This window comes from Panthera pardus, unplaced genomic scaffold (genome assembly GCF_024362965.1).
Source record: "Panthera pardus isolate Hobbes unplaced genomic scaffold, ASM2436296v1 HiC_scaffold_12, whole genome shotgun sequence".
NCBI lineage: Eukaryota > Metazoa > Chordata > Mammalia > Carnivora > Felidae > Panthera > Panthera pardus.
This window is the reverse complement of record NW_026526677.1, coordinates 29,718,040-29,742,525: the sequence shown is the minus strand read 5'-3', so window position 1 is coordinate 29,742,525 and position 24,486 is coordinate 29,718,040. Positions and strand designations below refer to the sequence as shown.

The window sequence follows — 24,486 nt, the reverse complement described above, 5'->3', positions numbered from 1 at the left end:
ACCATTCCTTTAGAAGACTTAGTCTAGACCACATTCAGAGTATTCCACACCAATAAGTCAATTCAGAGCCAGGTGAATTTTTAGTTTGCTTAATAAAAGGGCTGAAAAATGTCACTGATTCCAAAAGTAAGTCACTTGGGGAAAGAAACATTTAATCGGCACTCTGCTGTCCTGCTACAAAGTAACAAGGACATCCTAATATTTTCTACAACTTTCATCTGGAATCATGGAAGGTGGTCAGGTAGCCTGTGGAACTAGCTTAGCTTTCAAAACATCTATGAAGACTACAATAACCACAGATTGCCAGTTTCTCAGTATTATATGGTTTACTGAGCTACAGGAACACCTACCTTACCTGAAAAATAGTAACAACATGCACTTAGGAGCAAGTTTGCAGCAGAAACTAAAGGAAATTGAGGAGTAGAACAGAAATTAGAAGAAAACATGGTTGGACCCTAAACATATACACGTTTGTCCACCCTTCAAGTATTTTTAAAGTACCTACCAGATGTTCTATCAAAGTTCATGTGCTAGGAAATCAGCTGTGGTCAAAACAAATCTTTGCCATGAAAAACCTTATATTCTAAAGCAAGAGTCAGCAAACTTCTTCTGTAAAGGGCAGATAGTAAACAGCCTAAGCTTTGCAGGCCATATCGTCTCTGTTACAACTACTCAACTCTGCTCTTGCAGTGAAAGCAGCCACAGACAATATGTAGACAAATGAGAGTGCCTGTATTCTAATTAGACCTTTAACCACAAGTACAGGCAGCAGGAAGAATGATCTTACAGGGTCTCCAGGATATTGTAAGGCCTAGACTTTTCTTATGAGTGAAATGTGAGGTCACTTGGGTCTTTGAGGAAAAGACTAACATTATTACACTTAACAAGCACCATTATTAAAAAGGATCATTTCAGAGTCTGTGTAGAGAATAATCAGTGATGGTGTAGGGAGGCAAGAAAATGGGAAAGGTAAAAGCAGAAAGCAGTCTGAAGTTATTCCAAGAAAACAAGATATGAATTTGTCTTACACCCCAATAGTAGCAGCATTTGCTAAATGCTTCTACTTCCAACTAAATTATTTTTGGCAAATTAGTGGCTTTTAACTTCAAACTCAGGAATTCCTGTAGTATGGAAAGGCAAGTTATTCAAGATGTTTGAGCTGAGTATAATATGTTTCTTTTCAAAGTCACAAATTAAGCTCATATCCTAGTAGCCAATGCTCAGCCCATAACCCAAGAAAAGCATTTTTGGCCTCAACACCACTGAAATGAGCAAAACCCACTCCAACAGTACCTGATAGGGACTGCTCAGTTTCCAAAAGCTTAATGCAAAAAATAAATCATGGTTTGTAAGTGTTGCTGCCACATGGACTTTTAGAACTCTGGAATGAATAAAATGGTTCCACATCACTTAACCAATGATCTGTTTATATTCGTTTTTGCCAACTTACGAACAATGCTATTTCTTTCATATGCTAAACTCTAAGTTGTAGGTTCCAAATGACAATTTTGGTGTTTTGCTTTCTGAAGCACCTACTTAGGAGAATTTTTTTTTTTTTTTTTGGCCTGGAATTCACAACATATTTAATATTCATCATCTTTACCAAGCAACTCAATCAAGATCTGAATAGCAATGTCTTCATCATAAACAACAATGATTTTTCTAAGAGGTTACATAGGTAAGGGAAAGAAACCCATCTCATAATATACAGCACCAGTGTGCCACAGAGATAGCTGAAAAAGGAACACTCTAGAGGGGGAGATCCTGCAAAGGTTTGGATATCTCTTCAGAGTGCTCCAAACTTGGATGAATTTTTGTTATAAATCACCTTGATTAATGGAACACATTTGCTAAAGTGGTTCTGTAATAACTATACAATTCTACTTGCTTGAAAAGCCCAGCTTAGAAAAACTGGTGGAGGCAGGGAAGCCTTCAAAAAAATCAGTGGCAGGGGCGTCTGGGTGGCTCAGTTGGTTAAGCATCCGGCTTCAGCTCCGGTCATGATCTCAACAGTCTGTGAGTTCGAGCCCCGCGATGGGCTCTGTGCTGACCGCTCGGAGCCTGGAGCCTGCTTCGGATTCTGTGTCTCCCATATGCACTCTGTCTCTCAAAAATAAATAACCATTAAAAAAAAAAAAAAAAAAAAAGATTTAAAAAAAAAATCAGTGGCTTCTCTTTCAGGACCAATATTGCCCCTGATCAAAAATAGTCCCCTTTCTTTTTTAAAAAAAATATTGAAGACAAATACATTTAAGGGAAGTACAATTTGATAAGAGTATAATAATAATCAGTAGAAGATATTTTGGGAGAAGTAGTAGTAGCATGGTAAGGAGTACAATTTTCGATGCAGCCAGGGGATGTGTTTGAATTCCAACTGTCTCTCACTATTTGAAACTGGGCGATCTATTTAACCTCCCTGTTGTCCAGTTTTCTCATCTGTCAAATACTACTACTACCTATCTTATTGGGTTGCTGTTTAGCTGATTAAATAAATTAAGCCTTGTAAAGAGTTTCAACAGTATCTGGTACAGAGTAAATACATAATAAGTGTTAGCTAATAGTACTACAATTATGTCTGTCACTTATAAATGTCAAACCAAAGTGAACAAAATATACCTAGAACAATATGGCAGCGTCCTCTAATTTACCGATTCATAGACAATAAAAATTCGATGAATGTATTTCCTTATACAGAATATTCAAAAAATTTACATCTTACAGTGCTCTGATTATTTGCTCAGATTACTTAGCAAAGATCTAATCCCCTGATGTTCTTCCTCTAATAACTCTTAAGAAGAAAACACCAACAATTGTATGATGTTTAAGTACACAGAGAGTAGATGCCATCATGTATATGTTTTGTTCTTCTGTCTACTGGCAAAATTATTTCTGGTCTCAAGTATATGCTTGTTGCTAAAACAACTTAAAGGTGACTAGAATGTTTATGAAATGTTAACACTCACATGAAGATGAAACATTATGCAAAATTCTGACATTTTTAAATGAAGTATAAAAGGATACAAAGTCCATGATGAAGGTCATAGAAAAAAATAGGTTATCTGATAATACACTATCATCTTCAACATTATTATCACTATCAGCTAACAATCACTACTATGTTTAGCATTATGGTAATAAACATCAAAAACATTTGCACTGCTGAATCATAGTGCATTATGGGTGGTACATAAATAATAGATTTAATAATCTACTGATCAAACTTACAAGGCAATCAAAGGCTATTATAGTTAAAAATAAATACACAATGACCAAGACAATTTAACTCTTAATTATTTTTTTACATTGGGAATGAAGATAGTTAACAGTAAAGTTAGTCAACAGCTGTAACAACTACATCGATAATTTGAGGGTGACACAGAGTATTTTTAAGAAAGTAAAAAATTAAGTTATAACACTAAAGTAAGAAAAGCACATGTTCAGTAAAGAAAAGACCACCCTCCCCTGCCATAAGCTCTGTCACAGCAGCTGGGTGATTGGTGAGAGGAGCTAACATTACACCTGCTCCTCACTCTTCCATTCTGCTGCTCTTGCTCTCTTTTTCTAACTGGATAACCAAGTTGATTAGACTAAGGCATATACAATTTCTATTCTAAAAATTTAAATCAGATTTAAAAAGACTAAACTACAGACTTTGATTTTACCAGATTTGCCACTAACAAGTCAGTGGAAAAATTTTCTAAGCCAGGATCCTAGATGCGATTTAGCTGGCATTTCTCCTTTGTCTTCTCCAATCGATGACAATTCTTGTCTTTCATGACTTTGACATTTATATATATATATATTTTAAACGTCTATTTATTTATTTTTGATGGAGAGAGACAGAGCATGAGCAGGGGAGGGGCAGAGAGAAAGGGAGACACAGAATCTGAAGCAGGCTCCAGGCTCTGAGCTGTCAGCATAGAGCCCAATGCGGGCTTCAACCCACGAACCATGAGATCATGACCTGAGCCAAAGTCGGATGCTTAACCGACTGAGCCACCCAGGTGTCCCATGACTTTGACATTTTTTAAGAGTATTAGTCAGTTATGTTGCAGAATGACACTCAGGGTTTGTCTGATGCTTTCTCATGATTAGGCAGAGGTTACACTTTCTTCTGCAAAAATATCACAAAAGTGATGCGCCCTTCTCAGTGCTTCACTTCAGGAACTACATTATGTTGATATGTCCTTTTATTGGTGAAGTTAACCTTGATCACTCAATTAAGTGGTGCCTTCCAGTTTCCCCTCTACGAGCTACTATTTGTCCCTTTGTAATAAATGTCTTGAAGGAGATACTTTGAGACTATGCAAATAAGTTATTTTTCTCGAACTTTTGCCCAATATTTTAACATTCATTGGTCTATCATGCCTGCAACAATTATTATTGAGGTATTTATGTAGGGCTTTAAAGGGAACTAAAATATATAAAATATAATGGCCAAGTTGTTCTTAATACATATATTTTTTAAAATGTTTGCTTATTTTTGAGAGAGAGTGCAAGTGGGGGAGGGACAGAGAGAGAGGGGTACAGAGGAACCGGAGGGGGCTCTTTGCTGACAGCAGAGAGCCCAATGCAGGGCTTGAACCCATGAACCATGAGATCATGATCTGAGCCAAAGTCAGATGTTCAACCAACTGAGCCACCCAGGCGTCCCTTGATACAAACATATTTAAATTCTACTTAATGCAGCATTTTAACTTATACTCAAAATATGAAAAAAAAGTTATTTTCTTTTGTCAGTGTGTTCAGTTAATGCTAATCAATGAATAACATAATTAAAATATTACTTACATAACTATGGCTTTTAAAGAAATCTGATGGACTATTGGTGAGGATTTTGTCTCCTTCCAAACCAATTACTCTTTTACAAATGTTTGATTTTGGATCACTTGGGCTTTTTGCAATCACAATGTCACCTCTGAGGGGAAAAAAAAGTCAAAGAAAGGTCAGTGTTATTTATTAAGCATAAACACATGGACGGACCCTTACAACTTAAATCCAACACTGTTTATCCTCTCACATACTGACCCTCTCATACATTTACCAGCTTTGTGATTGTTTTATGGGTCAGAATACAACAAGAGTAGTGGAAGCTCTTAGAAGATTTTAAAATTTCTGGTAATTCCGTAAGAATTACCTTCTTGCACTGTACCTACTATATATTACTTCCATATCCAAATTTTTAGAACCAAAACTATGTAAAAGCAATTCCACGTAAGTATCACCAATTAACTACGTTAATTTTACTGGCCAGCCGGTAGTATTGACTCTAGAGCACATAAAAATATAGAAATAGCAGAAATATTTCCCTAGAGCTCAAAGAACTGAGGAATTACAATATATATAAACAACCCAGATAATTTACAGTATAGTCAGACTTATTTTTGAGGGATAATATCAGAAGATACAACCAAATAAAATGCTAAAAGCTGCCCAAACACATACTACAAAAAATAAATTGGAGTACCAAACATATATAACCAATATGGGTATGATTACTTATCAAAGGCATGATTCATGGAAGAAATAACAATATATATGTGTTAGAAAAATAAGAAAGACCTTTAAAAGTGGAAATGAAGGAGACAAAATGGAGGAAGGAGACAAAATGGAGGAAGGAGACAAAATAAGGCTAACACCCCAACCAAACAGAACACAATTCTCTTTCTGCAAAAAATTAGTAGTAAGTGAATTCTGTTGACTAACCCACATATTTGAAAGGATTTAATATATTTACTTATTGTTTGTACACAGTTGCGGAAATAATTTGATGTTAGTTATAATAAAAGGTGCACATATCAAAACAGTAAAAGCTATAAAAATAAAGGGAAGATGATAGTCAAATCAGAAACCTAGTTATTGTTATATACATAAGTATTAATACGAGTTCTAAACTTTTTGGTAGCCAAGTCAAAAATGAAATTCTGATTAATTACACTGGAATCATTAGCTAACAAAAATAAAGTTTAGTTTGGGAGGTAAGACAAAATTGTCTTAAATAACCAAATCAAAGAGGAATGAATATACAGGAAGGATTCTTATGTAAGGTTATAAAAGACGCCTTCTTCATCAGAAATTTTACAGTAATAGTATTCACTGGAACAATAATTACTTGGAGTTGAAAGCTATTAAAATACTAAATTCTAGAGGCGCCTGGATGGCTCAGTCAGTCAAGCATCCAACTCCTGATTTCAGCTCAGGTCATAATCCCAGGGTCACAAGATTGAGCCTTGCGTCAGGCCCCACGCTGAGTATGGAGCCTGCTTAAGATTCTTTATCTCTCCCTCTGCCCCTCTCCCCACCCTTGTACTCTCTCTCTCTCAAAAAATAAATAAAAATAAAACATTAAATTCTATAATTTGCAGGTAATATAAGGCTGCCCTTTCTCTGAAATGGGAAAAACTAGTCTCTTTTCAACCAACTGGAACCATACCAATGGAACTTTCAGATGAATAAGTTTGCAAAGATTGTAACATACTAAACAAAGTTGATTTTGGCTAGCTTTGGGGAAATAAAATGTTTTCTGTGGATGTTTTATTCAGTTTACGTTTTAAAAAAAAATAATCAATATGACCCTTAAATTCTGTACTTGAATGGCAACATAAAAATCATAATTCAGTCAAGGTGTTTTTACAGAAACCAATATTAATGCAGATTATACTTTTGGTGGTCTAACTATAGAGCTTACAAAATAATTTTTCCTTGGATTCTCAACTCTTTCAAATAGGATGTTTAAAGGAACTTAATAGAAGTAAGGTTTAAATTTTCCTTTCACATTTATAGTTATAAACATCCTGATTAACCTACTAAATTGTAAGCTTTTGAAAAAGACCAATATTTTATTCATCTTAACATTCTCTATAATATACTGCATATGTTATAAGTTAGGTGCTCATTAACTATTTGGTGAAAGAATAAATAGTAATAAGAGACTGTGATTATTATAAATATGAGTGTTCTGTGCATTTAACTGAAAAGAGATTCATGTGCTTTAAATACTAGTTATGCAGACTTTTATTTTGCCTAAACGGATGGCTATTCTAGCTTTAGACACAGGCAGCTAGCTGAAGGATCTCTTGCCAAGTGTCCGAGATTCCCCTAAAATCTCAGAGTTCTGTGCTGTAGGTAAAAGGAATACTCAGGAGAGTAATATTTTTAAAGTTGAAGTTACCAACCAACTCCCTTGGTTATAAAAGTTATTTGGTATATCTCATATAAATGCCAGATTTTGAGCTGCCCTTTAACCTAATGGGCCTCTTGAATGAACAGAATACAAAATGAAACCTCCAAAGAATCTTAATTAACTTACTGAATGTAGTTATTTGTATTACCCATCTGAATGCAAAGAGTATCTATTAAAAAAAAGATAATATTGAGCTATTCATTCAAAATCTATTTAGCCAACAAGTTCAGCTTCTTGTTAAAGATGCTCAAGGACTAGGAGAGTAAAATCATCTCATTAGCATGGAAAACAGCAGTTTATCTTCATGCTACAGTGATGCTAGGTCTCTAATTAATCCAAAGACTGTATGAAGTGCTTTGGATATAAGGTAAAAAGGAAAGAAAGCTAGAACACAACCCCTGTAATGCAAGTCTTATTTTATAATCCCATATCTATCAATTTGGTATCTTAAAGTTGTTATGAGTAAAAGATGTGAAGGAGAATTTAACCCAGACACCATAGTATAGAGCTTGACCAAGAGATAACTTCAAGTTCTGTACAGAATCTAAGATGGTAAAAGATCAGTAAATGTAAAGAATACTTTTACACTTACTCTTGATGATTTTTCAGTAATGTGAAACAGACTATAGAAAAGGCCAATAATTAAAGAGGAGTGCTTAAACCTTCTTATGCCATAAGGTAAATAACAACTCAAATGAGTCAAATTTGTAGTTTATGGAGAAGAAAAGCTAGTATTTATTTTTTAATAATTGTGAAAAACTAATGAACCCAAAATTTTAGGGAATCAGAGAAATGCCCTTTAGAAAATACATTAAATTACTGGGGGCACCTGGGTAGCTCAGTCAGTTGAGCGTCCAACTTTGGGTCAGGTCATGATCTCATGGTTCATGAGTTCAAGCCCCGTGTTGTTGGCCTCTGTGCTGATAGCTCAGAGCCTGGAGCCTGCTTTACATTCTGTGTTTCCCTCTCTCTCTCTCTGCCCCTCCCCACTTGCGCTCTCTTTCTCTCTCTCTCTCTCTCAAAAATAAAAATTAAAAAGAAAAAAGAAAATACATTAAATTACTAATACCTGACATTCATTCAGAAGGAATAATACATAGTTAAGCAGAATAAACAGTATCATAGGACTGGAAACACCACTCAGAATAGGGTTTTTAAAAATTTAGTGGGAAACAGTATTTGTCAAGGAGTTTTTCAACCTAATTAACCAGGAGACTCATACTAGATGAGATTCCTGGTTCCCAGGTATATACAGTGCTATAGTCGAAGAATCATCAAGTGCTCATCATAAGCTATGAAGAATAAAACAGTCATCAAAAGAAATTCATTATTTCAAATATTTAAAAAGCAATCATTGGTTTGCATATGTAATGTAGCTCCTAAGTCCCTAGGTTCTTCACTCAAAACACTGTAGGGCCCTCTCTCCCCCCAAAAAAGTAAAGTGGGCTTGACTGTACATTATAAAATGGGCTGCTATTCTATTTTAGCCTCTAATGCAAGGAACAGTGACCCAGAAGACTGCATGTTTACAGAAACTATTAAATTTCTCAAACTGAGAGAAAATATTTGAATCAAAATTTTAACTAGATGGTCATTAATTTGGTTATTTACAGAAGAGTTTTTAAAAATAAAGTTAAGAAACTGCAGAAAAGACACAACGTGAATGCATGTTTTCACCATAACTTTAATGTATCTATGACAGAAATTTACCTTTGGATACCATAGAAATGTCGACTAAGATTTTCTGCAAAGACAACATCTGAATTTTGGATTGTAGGCTCCATTGATGGTCCAGAACACTGAAAAGAGAGGTAATTTTTTAATTTGAATGGAAACCCTTTTTTATATAACATAAATCATCTGAGCAGGCTTATAAGAAAGAAATTCAAACAAATGTTCTTCAAGCTTGGCTGATGATTCATAAGTTGGCACCTCCCAGGTAAGTTCAACTCTACAGAGTGGCCACCAAGTCTGGAAACACAGGTAAGTATATTAAAAATGGCTGAGTGAGAAAACATTATAACACGTGAATAACATATGTTTCCAAATTTTGACCATCCTGTATAATGTAAGCTCCATGAGGTCAGGGACCTTATCACTCACATTCCTAAGCTATATAATCAACACCAAAAACATGCTTTGGCATAAAGCTGATAGTCAATAAATATTTGTTGAATAAATGATTTATTTGCTTTCTTGCTATTATCAAATACCCAGTGCCTATGATGGTAATTTATTAAGTAGTATCATACTATTCTCAAAACGTTCATGCCTTGAGTTCTCTTCTAAGAGAATAGCTTACTCATTTGATGAGGCTGCAATTTGTATTTTCTACTGAAAAATAGTGGCATGATGAGATGCACTTTAAAGATGGTCTATTAGTATGAATTAAAACAATAATCTTCATGTATACCTGAGAACGGTAATAAAGGATCACTGCCACTTAAAATATCTAAATACACCAGTCTCCATTGACTTCATTTATGCGTAGATGAAACTTTTTACTCTAAACTTCTTACCGAGGCAGAAATGACAAAGAACAAAATGAAAGTTTATACATGCTATCTCTGTAGCCCACTGGAAGTACCAATGTAAATTTAAAAAATCAAAGAGGGGACTTCTAGTTAAATATGTTTATTTGCATTTCTCCAACTAAACTTGAGGTTGTAGGACTGTGAATCTGTTAAAACAACATACCACCAACAAAACTCACTCATTGGACATTCAATTCCTTCCTTCATTTATATGACAAAAGATTAGTATGTTAACAGTTGGTAGATTTATGATGCAATATTAAGAAAAGGCATTGGTTGGGGGGGGTAGCCTTAATATTTTAATATTGACACAGGCAGAATAATCATTTATTTTAATGACAGTTAAGCACAACTGGTTAAGGACAGGAGTTTTGAAAAGTGGAGAATCTGTCTTGCAATTCCAAATCTACTTATTAACTATGGAACTTGGAGCAAGTTACTTAAGCTTACTGAGCCTCAGTTTTTTCTTATGTATGATGGATTTCTATCTAATAAGTATCTCACAGAGTAGAAAAGATTAAATGAGTTAGTAAATATAAAACCTCAAACATCACTGGAACACAGTAAGTAGCATTCAATAAATGAAAACTATTATTATTAGATTATTAGTAGGGCCCCTCTCAGAAACAGAATACAGAACCTTATTTGAAGTAATGTTACTTAATTTTATATTAGTGCCAATTCCAACATTCTCTTACAACCCCAAATTTAGAAAGATTTTATGCTTTAATAGTCCCATTTTATTAAATAACTTCCATTAAAATAAAGAAAAAACACATTTTCCTTCATTAAAAAAGTATATATTTAAAATTATTATTTTCTTGTATGTAAAAACTTACCATGACAACACCACCAACATATTCAAAAGCACAATGAGCTATACAGCCATACTGGATAGTATAGCCAACAAGTCGAAAGGTTTTTCCCAGAACACCACGAAGCATAGTTCTATGCAGACTCTGCCACCATTGGCCTGATGGTAAATTTCAAAAAGTTTCATGATCAATACTATTTAAAAACACTTAAGAAATAGTTCTATTGTAAAATATTTACAATCAGTCAGAATGTAGTAAATACCTAATACAGTTTGGTGCAAAAAAGCAAGAGCTTATTTTCATTTGTCCTAATGCTATTTTAAATGACAAATTATGACACTTAATATTTTTATTTCTGAACAGAGATTATATTCAAATAATATCACTGGTTTATATATGAATTAGGTAACTAGTAGACTCTAAATTTGTCTCCTTTCATGCTTTGTTTCTTTTCTTGGTGTTAAGATAGATACCTAAGAAAAAATATTAACTCTTTCAAAGTACTAATAACAGTTTCCATATTGTTACCTGCTACACTGTATCAGTTCTTGCCTAACAGGATATAAAAGAGAAAGCACTAGAATAGGTATATGGAAATACAAGTATCACACTGATATTTTCATTAACTTGTGTGATCTTCAATGACTTATTTAACCACTCTGGGCCTGGAAATAATAATAACTCATAGGACAGTTCTGAGAATTGAATTCAATAACATGCCAAAGTGCTTTGTAAATTATAAAGTTATATTCAGTTATCAGCTATTAACTACTGATACAATGATCACATGAATACTATGAAACAACATAAAGACAATATATTTTTTTAAGCTACAAAAAAATTTTTTTAATGTTTATTTTTGAGAGAAAGAGAGAGAGAGAGAGACAGTGTGCAAGCAAGGGAGAGGCAGAGAGAGAGGGAGACACAGAATCTGAAGCAAACACCAGGCTCTGAGTTCTCAGCACAGAGCCCGACACAAGGCTCAAACTCACAAACCATGAGATCATGACCTGAGCTGAAATCAGACCCAACTGAATGAGCCACCAAGGCATCCCAAAGCTACAAAAATTTAAAAATATTATCCATCTAAAATATTCTTAGTATCTTTCCCTTCCTTTCTATTTACCTATTACAACTATTTCTTAACTAACGGCCTATGGTTTAGGCCTAGGCTACAATCATTGTTCTCAGATTAAATTTACTAAAACACATCAATAATATATAAGTAACATTTGCTCAATACTTACTACATGTCACACTTTACAAATTAACCTCTGTAGATATTATTATCATCATCACTTTATAGATAAAAAAAGGGAGCCTAAGTGTAGAGAACTTATATACTCAACATCACAAAGATGGAAAATGATAGAGTTAAGAACTTAATTATGTTACACTGACTCCTGTATTACTCTCCTGCTCCCATAACATCAATGGCTCTCTATCAGATGAAATACAGATTACTTAGACTCATTTTCAGGATCCATGACAGATGGCTCCCACCCTGTCCTCAGTTTCTAACCTGATCTTCCCTGATACTCCTACATGACCTGACTACTCAATTATACTGGTCTGTTCTTCAAGGAAACTTTGCCAGTAAACACTTATTTATGCCAACACCCATGCCTGGAGTATTCTTCATGATATCCATCATCTATCTAATGTGCAACTCTTCTCCAAATGCTCTCAACAGGCAAGATTTTCTTTCTCTTCAGGGTTCCCATGGGCCTTTTTATACACATACACACACACACACACACACACACACACACACACACACACACACACCACTGAGAGCACTATTTCTAAAGTTGATCTGTTTGAATTTGTATCCTGGTTCTACCATATTTTAGTTGTGTGACCTCCATGAGGTTATTATGCCTCTATAAAGCAGACTTAATATCAATACCTAAGAGAGTTAGTGATTACACGTGATCAGACACGTAGTCTGTAGCAGAGTATTTCAATAAATGCTAGTATGCTAGTTACTGTATCATTCACTTGGCAATCTACTCTATATACTCTATAACCTCCTAACATTAGTTGTATTTTCAAGTTTCTTATCTTTAAATAAGATAACAGAATTTTATAGCCTACAGCGTAGGGCTGTATCTTTTATTAGCGTTATATTACTTACTAGTGTTCATTCACCTATTAAACATTTACCATGCCTCCTCCTCTAACAAGTTTTCCTTGGCACCATCCCAAGAAATGTAACTCATGCTTTGTGTCACTCACCTTCCTTAGGCATACACTGATTATAATACTTACCACACTATACTGTTTATATCTTTCCCCTTATTATAGTACATTTGTTTATGTCTGCGGGTAGTGACTGTGTATTGTTCACCTTTGAATCCTCAGGTCCTACCAAAGAGGACAGTAAACAGAAGACTTATCTGAGGAAATTAATGAATGAATTTTGAATCCGATCTCCTCTACCATCCACATCTTCATCATTATAGAATAGTTAACAATGTTCAAAACAATTATCAGAAGACCACTGAGATTTTTGGTTAATGGAGAGACATGCAAATGCCAAAGAAATTGTCAGTAACATATTAAAAAGTCTTCTCATTAAATCATTGAGGTAATGTGAAAAATAACTCTTCCCATCAGGAGAAATAAGGAATCTGGCTTACAGTTATAACTGATGCACTTTAAAAAATAGCCATTTCTAGAGTTAAAAAAAGAAAAAGTGCTATTTAAAGATAAAAACACTCTATGACTGAAGCTCTATTAATTCAAACAGACTATGAAGAGGAAAAATGAAATACTAATAGAATACATTTTGTCTATAATATTAATTAGGTTGTCTGAGCACTACTTTGCTCCAAATATAAGATTAGGGAAAAGGGGATAAGTCTTGTAGCTTAGCTCTGAAAATTTGATTTATGATAAAAAGTCCTAAAAGTAGTGAAGTGTATATTACATTTTAAAATGAAAATAAAAATGGGCCTACCTGATATTAGAAAGGGGATGTATTATTAAACAAGAGGAAACATACGGCACTTACCAAAAAGCTATTGGTAATACAGGTGAAAGATGAAATTAGAGGGTAAATCACTTAGCAATCTACCAAAATTTAAATCATTTGGATTATGCAATAGAATCCACTTGGTTAAAAAACATACGCAAAAGTACTGAGACGCTGTAACTATACAGTGGTTCTGATTCACTGAGAAGGCTTGTTATTAACTCACATTCAGAAGTAATTGGGGCCATAAAGGCTTTTTTATGACTCAGACAATGCCCAACTCCAAATACAATGTTTGTAATGGAACTGTCTCATAAAATAATAAAATTAATAGATGAGAGTGATCCAAAGAAAGAAGTTAACAGACCCTGTTTCTTCCCTATAGGAATTAGCAACAGAATGGAGTCTGAAGTGTCTAAAATTACTTTGGATATTAGTCTATTAAGGGGAAAAAGAGCTATGAAGCTATTTCGAGAGAAATCTGAGGATAAAAGACTACGTGGCCTTGTATTTTAAAAGTGCACTGAAAAACACTGTTGAGGAATATTGAAATTGAGAATAAGAGCTGATGGATTTTTTAAAGAGTAATCTCAGAGCAGAAAGTAGCATTCATAAAAAACACAAATAAGCCACACACTGCTAGCACTCAGTAGCCTTTCTAGCAAAAAGGATTAAGACAGAGGTTCCAAATCTCTGCTTTACATAGTTACTTCAAAGGTCTATGTATCTATAAGTGAATACATGCTCTGGGTAACTTTTGCTTGTCCCTTCAGATTTACTCTCCACCCTTTTCCATGTGCCCTTGGAAAACTGACCTATATAAACCACATCAAGGCACTCCTGTACCCAGTAACTGAACTCCAGTAGGAAGTCAGAGGAAGGAAGAGTTATGCCTTTTCTTGCCTCCTTACCTGTGGACTCTTCTCAGCCTGGCTATGTTTGGACCAAAGGTCGCTGAATCTCCAAAGGCAGTCTGCTATACAGTAATCTCTCTCCTAGGTTCCTATGACCCTTCCTTTACCTAGTCCCTTCGAGCTTAGGAATGAAAACAGATTGACTGATGCTGGTTCCTGTGCTATCCGTGGTGATTCACCCATAGCCTGCACACACCTCTGTAATTAGTTTCTGTAAATAAACCTTCCTTACATTATCCAACTTTGAGTGTGTCAGCTGTTTTCCATAGGTGTCCTGGTGATACAATATACCTACCATTTGCTAAAATAACAACTCGGGGGGATGGGCTAAAAGGGTGATGGGCATTAAAGAAGGCACTTGTTGGGATGAGCACCGGGTGTTATATGTAAGTGATGAATCACTAAATTCTACTCCTGAAACCAATATTATCCTGTATGTTGACTAACTTCGATTTAAATTAAAAGAAGAATGTTAGCTTCCAAAAAAATAAATAAAAATATTAAAAAAAAAACCTCATCATGTAGAAGTTTACAATATTTGATGTTAATGAAGGAATTCTCATAAACAGGCATTTGTAAAACACTGCTGATGGGTATGCAAAATAGACAACCCCTAAAAAGAGGAATGTGGCTATCGTAATGGCATATACATTTTACTCTCTGACCAACCATCCCACTTTCAAGAATTATCCAGCTCCAAGATTCAAACACCATGTGCACAAGATTCTTTGTATTAGCATTATTGAAATAGCAAAAGCAGAAACAAACCAAATACACATCCATAGAAAACAGTTAACTAAATTACTGAACACCACACAAGGGAATTCTATACACCCATGGTGGTGGTGGTGGGGGGGTGGGGAGGGGGCAGAGTTCTATGAGCTAATAATAAATGATTTCTAGGATAAACTGCTTTTTTAAAAAACCAAGGTACAAAAAAGTAAATAGAGTAATTTATCATTTCTGGAAAAAGGGAAAATAATTTTTTATCAAAGAGAAAGAAAATAATGAAAATGGTAACATTTATAAATGGAGTAGGTGAGAACAGTGTGAAAGGGATAAGGGTGAGTATACCTCTGTATACAGTTCTGAGGCAAATGCTTCATTTACATTGTTAAAAAAATAGAAGCAAAAAAAAAAAAAAATGAAACAAGGGAATTGTAAAATTGAAAACAAGAAAAATAAGCCTGTCTGTATACTCAAAATGCTAACACTACCAAACAGAAAAACTAAGGTAAAAAAAAAATTTGCAAATGAAATCTTAAACTCTTAGTAGGTCTGTTGTTGTTGTTTCTTTTATGTGTATTTCAGATAATACAAATGAGCAAACATTAAATTATTGGAAGCAAGATTCTCAATGTTAGAGAGAAAGAAGTGAGAAATATGGAATAAAGGGCTAGGAAGGTGTTGGCGGTATCAAAACAAAATTTTTAAATTTATTTATCCTGAGAGAGAGAGCACGTGTGAGTAGGGGAAGGGGTAGAGAGAAGGAGAGAGAGAATTCCAAGCAGGCTCCTCACTACCAGCTCAACATAGGGCTCGAACTCACAAACCATGAGATCATGACCTAAACCAAAATCAATGGTACGTAACCAAATGAGCAATCCTCATGTCCCAAAACAAACTTATTTAAATAAAGAAATGTGTGTGTGTGGTCTGTCTGCCTGCCTATATTAAATATCATCCTAGCTCGGAACACTGAAAAGACCACTAGAAAGAAGCAACGACACTGTAGTAGCAATGAGCACACTTAGCATGAAGATTTTTGGTCTCCAAATCATTCCCCAGTAGGAGAAACAGTTTAGGGCAGAACAATCTTGTGCCAGAAAGCAAGCATGTGCTCGAAGACAAATGGAGGCATAGGAACCACTTTAAAGGGTCTCTCACTGGCCAAATTTGGGATTAAAAAAAAAAAAAAAAAAAGTTAACACAGATGATACATTAGATTTAAAATGAAATCTATTGAGTACATACTAATTTTGTTTTAAATAGATGTATGTGTTGGAGATAAGAAAAGCTCTTTATCAAAAAATAGCAGCTAAGGGGCACCTGGGTGGCTCAGTTGGTTAAGCGGCCGACTTCAGCTCAGGTCATGATCTCGCGGTCCGTGAGTTCGAGCCCTGCATCGGGCTCTGTGCTGACAGCTCAGAGCCTGAAGCCTGTTTCAGATTCTGTGTCTCCCTCTCTCTGATCCTCCCCCGTTCATGCTCTGTCTCTCTCTGTCTCAAAAATAAATAAACGTTAAAAAAAAATAGCAGCTAATAAATATAGAGGGAATTAATAGAACTACCACCAATATAATAATTGATTCAGGCAAGGGTCATTAATAGATGCTAAAAATTACTGGGTGAAAGGTTGTTGGTAAACAGGATATATCCAAAGTATTCAAGTAAATAATTTATTATTCACAAAATACCTTTACACAAAGAGATCTGGTAAACATCTTAACTGAGCAAATGTAGCTGCATAAATAAAAGTACAAACTGATTATTATGTAGCTTCCTGACACAATGCAAAGACAAGTACATCATCATGAGTGCACTTTTCTTGCCAAAAATGTGTAACCTAAATCTACTTATGAATAATCAGACATATCCATTCCATACATCCATTGTGGTCACTGTACAAGACAACAACTTGACCAATTAAAAAAATAGAAGTTTAATAAGAGAAAAAAAAAATAAGAAGACTACTATTTAAGTTACAATAAGGACATGATAATCAAATACTGTATGAAATCCTTAACTGGACCCTGGAATATTAGAAAGAAAAAAAAGCAATAAAAAATATTATGGGGATAACAAAAAATTTGAACATGGTTTGTAAATCAAATATATCATTGTTTCAATATTAAATTTCTTTTTTTAATTTTTAAAGTTTTATTTTCAGATAGACAAGAGAACACAGCAGGTTAGAGACAGAGAGAAGGGAGACAAAGAATCCCAAGCAGGCTCAGTCCTGTCAGTGCAGACAGAGCCTGAGTCGGGGCTCAAACTCACGAACCACGAGATCCTGACCTGAGCCAAAATCAAGAGTGGGACACGCCACCCAGGTGCCCTCAGTGTCAAATTTCTTAACAATATCATGACTATGCAGGAGAATGATCTTGTTTGTAGGAGAGAAACACTGATTTAGACATGTTATGTGTATAACTTTCATATCGTTTACTTCTACTACTGAAACAGAGAAGATAAATACAGAGAAGTTTATACACAGACACACATATACACACATAAATATTTACATATACACACATACATGTATATGTATATATACAGAGGAACAGAGAAAACTAATGTAGCAAAATGTTCATTGTAAATCCAGATGGAGTGTAAATGAATGTGTACAGCACTATTTTTTTCTCCCAATTTTATTACAGAATATAACTTTTTGAAAAAGCACTTGGGGGAAAAGGATATCCTCACAGTCATTCAATCATTCAACAAATATTTACTGAGCTTCTGCGATATGCCAGATACCGCAAGCAGCCCTGGAAATACAATAGTGAACATGATGCCTGTCCTTGTATAGCTTATAGTTGATTGGGATTGATGTCACAAACATACAGAGTAAAGAAATAAACACATAAATATATTAAATAATTTCTAAAAGAAAAACTAGGGTAAAGTGATAAAGACTGATGGGTGGGGCATATATTCTTTAGGATGAATTAGGAAAGATTTTTCCAAGGAAATACCACTAAAGTTGGGTTCTGAACAATAAGAAAATAACAATAATGGAAAGGACAGGAAGAATTTTATGGGCAGAAAAAATAGCATGCATGTGCTTTAAAAAAATAAAAGAAGGCTGGAGCACTATGTGGAGGACATAAAATGAGAATAAAGAGATAGGCAAGATTATTTACAGTCTTCCAGAATTTGGGATTTTATTCTAAGACTAATGGGAAGCCACTGAAGGATCTTAATTAAGCAGAAGAGTAACATAATTTGATTTTCAATTTAATATCACTCATTGTGATGTAGAGAAAGAACTGCAATGAGGGCAGAAATAAAAATGCTGGCAGGGCAGTTAGGCTGGACCAACTACAGTGGTGGCAGTGGAAATGGAGAGAAAGGAATGGACTGGAGAAATTTAAGAGGCAAAATAAATGGCAAGGAAAAAGAAAGAATCAGGATGACCCTCAAGTTTCTGGACTGAGTAACTGGGTAAATGGAGGTCTATCCACAGGGTTTTAGTCATACCCATATTTGGAACAGAAAACAGAGTCCAGTTTTGGCCATGTTAAATTTGATATATTCATGATATATTCAAGGGGGTGTGTATGAGATGAGCCCTGGAGTTCAAAGCAAGTTTCACACATGAGAAGTCTTGGAAAAATAAGCCCTATCACAGTGAGGACTGCATTCTACTGCAAACAAGAGAAAACCAGAATAATAGGAACTTTATAAAGGAAGGGATTTATTTTCTAACAAGATTAGCTACTACATCCAAGTTATAAGCAGAAAAAAATTATTAAGAGTTTACTCCTTACTAATTTGCTGTCTTTTTATCCAGGAAAATAAACCACATTCATTCCATCTACATCTAACTAGCCAAGACTATGTAACTAAAGGGTGTTAGGAGAAAACTGCCATTTTCTTTGTTAAGTGTTGTAGCACTATTTTACCTTTAAAAATCATCTGAGTACTATCTGAAAAAAATTAAAACTTTTTAAAAAGTATGAAAGGGAGATGTGGAAAAGGAGACAACAAAAATAGTCAACTCTTTTAAACATTTTGGCTATGCAGGCAAGCTAGACAGTAGAGCAGGGTTTTTTCATCTACTAACACATGGGGCCACACAGGTCCTTGCTGTGGGCGGCTATCTTAGGCATTGTAGGATTTTAGCAGCATTTCTGGCCTCTAGATACCAGTAATATCCCCTTCCCCAGTTGTGACAAACTAAAATGTTTCTAGACATTGCCAAATGTTCCCTGTGGTGCAAAACCACCCTCAGCTGAAAGCCACTGCAGCAGAGTTAAGAGAAAGAATGTGACATTGAGCAGGTTTTTTAAAACATAAAGAAACATAGTGGCATGCTTGACAGCCAATGGTAAGAATCCCACAGGGAAAGAGGCTAATGATGAGGTGCAAGTACTAATGAGAGAGGGGAAAAGGGAGAGAGGAAAAATAGACGATTGAATATTGAAGAAAGGAGGCAAGAGGAGGACTTCAATGCCAGTTTTGACAGAAAGGTTTATACCACATTAACCTTCTTGGGGAAAACAATAAAACAGTTACAAAATCTGAATAAAATATACAAAATAGCTGTTTCGATGCATTAGGCAGCAGTCTAGGCAAGATGTGAGGGGCTAGGATCTATGAATGAACGGAAGAACATAAGGCAAGCTCCACATTCACCTGGCCTTTTCTCTGAGAGTGGTAGCCAATTCGCAGCACAGGAAAATAAGAGTTTTAGCAGAAAGTAGCAGTCTCACTTAGCCAAGAAAGTAGATGGCACATAAGGGTCAAGCTACAAACAGGAAGGAACCACAAGGCTCCGCTAAACTGCCACTGAGCAGAGTGTGAGTTCCAGAATACCAGCAGAAAGCAGTAAATAAAAGGCTAGAAACCTAAGCAAAGGTGTCAGCCACCACAGAAAACCACACCATGTGAGAGAGACAGGGGCTGGACTTGAAGACCCTCCAAGGTTGGCCATGTTAGTTAGGACTACAGTAAGGTTACCACTGGGTGTGAGGGCAAAACTGAAATAGATCAGCCTTAACAAAGAATACAACCAACCCAAGACAGGATTAAAGTAACCTATTCATACACTATCTACCTGCAGAGGAAAAACAAAAGTAAAAGGTTTAATTTTCATAGAGCACAACATTATTTAGAACTCCTATAATATTTTTTTTATAACCTCGGAGTAGAAGGCCTTCTTTAAAAAAAATTGATACATAATACATATACCATTAAATTCACTAAGGTATGAAATTCAGTGGTTTTAGTTTATCCACAGGGTTTTGGTTTTTTGTTTTGTTTTGTTTTTTCCTTTTTTTCCCCCAAGCCTACTCAGCACTGTCAGCACAGAACCTGATGCAGGGCTCAAACTCACACCATGAGATCATGACCTGAGCCTAAATCAAGAGTCAGATGCTTAACTTAATGAGCACCCAGGCACCCCATCCACAAGGTTTTTAGTGTATCCAAAGGGTTTTAGTATATCCATCACCATTACCTAATTCCAGAATATTTTCATCTTCTCAAGACAACAAACAAAACCCCAAACCAAAACCCTATACCCATTAGCAGTCACTCTCCATTCCTTCTCCGCTTCCTTCTAGCTCCTGGCAACCATGTGTCTATGGATTTGCTTATTCTAGACATTCCATACAAATGGAATCATACAATAAGTGGAATTTTTTTATTGGCTTCTTTTACCTGGCATAATGTTTCCAAGGTTCATAAATGTTGTAGCATGCATTAGCACAATATTCCTTTTTATGGCTGTCAATATTTCAATGCACAGATACAACATTTTTGTTTATCCTTTATCAGTTGATGGACATCTGGGTTGTTTTCACTTTTTAGTTATTATAAAGAATGTGCTAAAACATTTGTGTACAGGTTTTGTGGGGTCATAAGTTTTCAATTCTCTTGGATATATATCTAGGAGTAGAATTGATGAGTTACATGAAAATGATGTTTAACTTTTTGAGGAACTGTCAAACCTTTTTCAAAGTGGCTGTACCATTTTATATTTTCACATACACAGCAATATATAAGGGTTCCAAATTCCCTACTTTCTTGCCAATGCCACTTGTTACTGTCTATGTCTTCATTAGAGCCACCCTAGTGAAAGTAAAGAAATATTTCATTGTGACTTTGGCATTTTCTAATAACCAATGAACAGCTTTTTCATGTGCTTAATGGATATTTACATATCTTCTTTGGGGAAATGTCTATTCAATCCCCTGACAGTTTTTAAAATTGGGTTATTATAATTTTTAATTTAGTTCAATAATTATAAACATGCTAGAAAATAGGACCAAGTGACTGCATTCAATCAAAACAGGTTATAAAATAGAACAAAATAACTGAAAGCCAACAGAAAAAAATACACAAGAGAAAAAACAGGTGATTCAGATATTAACATTAACATGAAAATAACTATGATTAACATTCAAAACAATGGGGGAAAAGAAGGTGAAGTTGAGCAGAGAATAAAATCTATTAAAAATCAAATGAGGAGAGCCTGGATGGCTCAGTCAGTTAAGTATCTGACTCTTGATTTTGGCTCAGGTCATGATCTCAGGGTTGGTTCGTGAGATCAAGACTCGCATTGGACTCTGGGCGGACAGTGAGGAGCCTGCTTGGGATTCTTTCTCTCCCTCTCTCTCTCTGCTCCCTCACTTAAGTACACGTGCACACACACACTCTGTCTCAAAATAAATAAAAACATTTTTTTAATCAAATGAAAATTCTACACAACACAAAACCACAGAATAAAATAAATAAAATTTAAAGCTCATTACGTTTATTAGCAGATTAGACTCAACCTAACAGAAGACAAATGAACTAGAAAGCAGGTTGGGAGAAAGTAATCAGACTGAAGCACAGAGAGGAAAACAGGTGGACAATACAGGAAACAAATATAGTCAGAGATCTAAAGGAAAAGAGAATAGGACAGAAGAAATATTTTGAAGAAACACTGGTAGAGAGCTTTCCAAAACTGATAAAGGACATTAACTCACAAATTTAAGGAATTAAGTAAACGCTACACAATATAAATACAAAAGAAACAAACAAAACGCATCGAGGCCCAGTACGGTAAAATTACTGAAATTAAGGCAATGAGAAGGCAAAACTGTGAAGACAGTAAAAAGATTAGTTGTTTCCAGGAATTGGGAGGAGGGAAGAATAGGCAGATAACAGAGGATTTAGTGCTATGAAAATTCTATAGTATTGTAATGATGGATACAAGTCATTATACATTTGCCCAAGCCCACAGAAGTAACATTAAGAATAAGACCAAGAATAAACTGTACTGTACCCCATGAACTTTAAATGATCATGATGTGTCAATGTAGGGTCATCAACTGTAATATACTCTGGAGGGGGATGTTGGTAATGGGCATGTCCTATTCATGTGTTGGGGCAAGTAGTACACGGAAAATCTCTGTACCTTCCCCTCAATTTTGCTGTAAGCCCTAAACTGCTCTAAAAAACTACTCTGAAAAAAAAAAGACAATGAGAAAACTTTGAAAGTGGTCAGAATTACAGACTACCTTATTTTCAAATGAAGAATTTTGTCTGTTCAACAGAATGGAATGGAATGGAATGGCTAACTTTTTATGAGAAAAATGGAAACCAGAAAAAAATGCAATATCATCTTTAAAGTGCTGAAATTACCAATTTGTAAATCCAGAATCAGTGAAAAATCCCTTAAAATCTGGACAAAACTAAAAAACACTTTCAGAAAACAAATTTTGAGAAATTTTTTTGCTAGTGGATCTGTAATAAAATACATACTAAAGGAGTAATTCAGGCAAAAACAAAATGAAACAGGCAAAAGCAAGATGGTACAAAGAAAACTCAAGGGTACGTTTGGATAAAGATAATGAAAACATTTAAACAACGACAACAATGTTTTTAGGGCTGTAAGACAATCTGAAGTATTACTTTCGTAAGTAATAGCACAAAAAGTAGAAGGGACTTAAATGAAGTTAAAATAAGTTTTGCACAGTTCTGAAAGTGTGACAGTGGTATTTGAGTTAATAAAAAGCCAAAAATTCATGTTATATAATATAAAGAATAAAAATATTTATAAAAACTTTTCTTAAAAAAGGGATTATATAATTAATAAGTTAATATAAGAAAAAAAGATTTGAGTGAGGAAAAATACTTTGATTCCAAAAGAAGACAAGACAGGAGAAATAAAACAGAGGACAAAAACACAAAACTAATAGAAAGATGGTAGACTTACTTCAAAAATATTGTCCATTAAATCTCAAAGAATTTGCCAATTAAAAGATGAAGATTGTCAGATTAGATTTAAAAAAAAAAAAATTTCCTAGTCACAAACTTTAAATATTACGCCACAGAAATTATGAAAGTGAAAGAAATTCCATTCAGAGTCACCATTTATTTATATCAATTTGAAAACAAACAGGCTTTAAGGTGGTACTACAGACAAAAAGAAATATTTCACAAGAATAAAAGTATTTTAAGAATTCAAAAGATCAAAAATCATGCAAAGTATATTTTCTGAAATATTTAACAGGAGAGTTAAATCAGAAATCAATAACAAAAAGATCATTGAGCATTTGCAAATGTTTGGAACTTAAAGAACATACATCTTTAAAAATTTCCATTTTTTACTGAACAATAAGAAAAATATGACACATACAAACTTGTGGGGGCTATCTACAGCAGTAAGAAGAAAACTTATGGCTTTTAACAAATAAGATAAAAAAGGATGAAAATTAATGACCTAAGCTTTTATCTGAAAAAGACTGAAAAAGAGGCACAGATTAAAACCAAAAAACATGAAGAAAAAATAACACAAATCAATGATAAAAAGCAAACATGCAATAGCAAAATTCAATGAAAGCAAAAGCTGGTTGTTTAACAAAATTAGTTAAAACTGATAAACCCCAGCAAATCTGATTAAGGAAAAATCAGGGTGAGAGAGAACCCAAATTACCAGTATTAAGTATTAAAAAAGTCAACACAAGAGATCTGACAAACACTAAAGATCATAAAAGGACATTATAAAAAGCTTTAGCCTAAATATTCTAACATTTAAATTAAGTTAAATTTAAGTTTAATTGATACAATTTATCAAGACTGAAGAGAAGAAATTAAAAATCTGGAGCGCCTGGGTGGCTCAAGAGGTTAAGCCTCGGATTCTTGATTTCAACTCAGGTCATGACCTCATGGCTCATAAGTCCCAGCCTGCATAGGGATCTGCACTGACAGCTCAGAGCCAACTTGGGTTTCTGTCTCCCAGCCTGCCCCTCCCCCACTTGCTCTCTTTCTTTCTCTCAAAAAAAAAAAACAAAAAAAAAAAACTGGATACTCCTATCAGATATATAAGAAATTTAATCTGTATTTAA

The 24,486-nt window shown here is 34.7% G+C and overlaps 1 protein-coding gene across 7 annotated transcripts in view; it reads right to left on the bottom strand.

Moving 5' to 3' along the window:
- IMMP1L (inner mitochondrial membrane peptidase subunit 1) overlaps nt 1-24,486 on the bottom strand; it is an 81,883-nt gene that overhangs the window by 16,026 nt on the left and 41,371 nt on the right. For all 7 annotated transcript variants that reach the window (XM_019456611.2, XM_053899863.1, XM_019456619.2 and 4 more), the window contains 3 exons: nt 10,557-10,690; nt 8,894-8,982; nt 4,792-4,918 (listed from right to left, as the gene is read on the bottom strand). In XM_019456611.2, coding sequence (XP_019312156.1) covers nt 4,792-4,918; nt 8,894-8,982; nt 10,557-10,661 — 321 coding nt within the window. In that variant the 5' untranslated portion in view covers nt 10,662-10,690. The remainder of the gene's footprint in view (nt 1-4,791; nt 4,919-8,893; nt 8,983-10,556; nt 10,691-24,486) is intronic.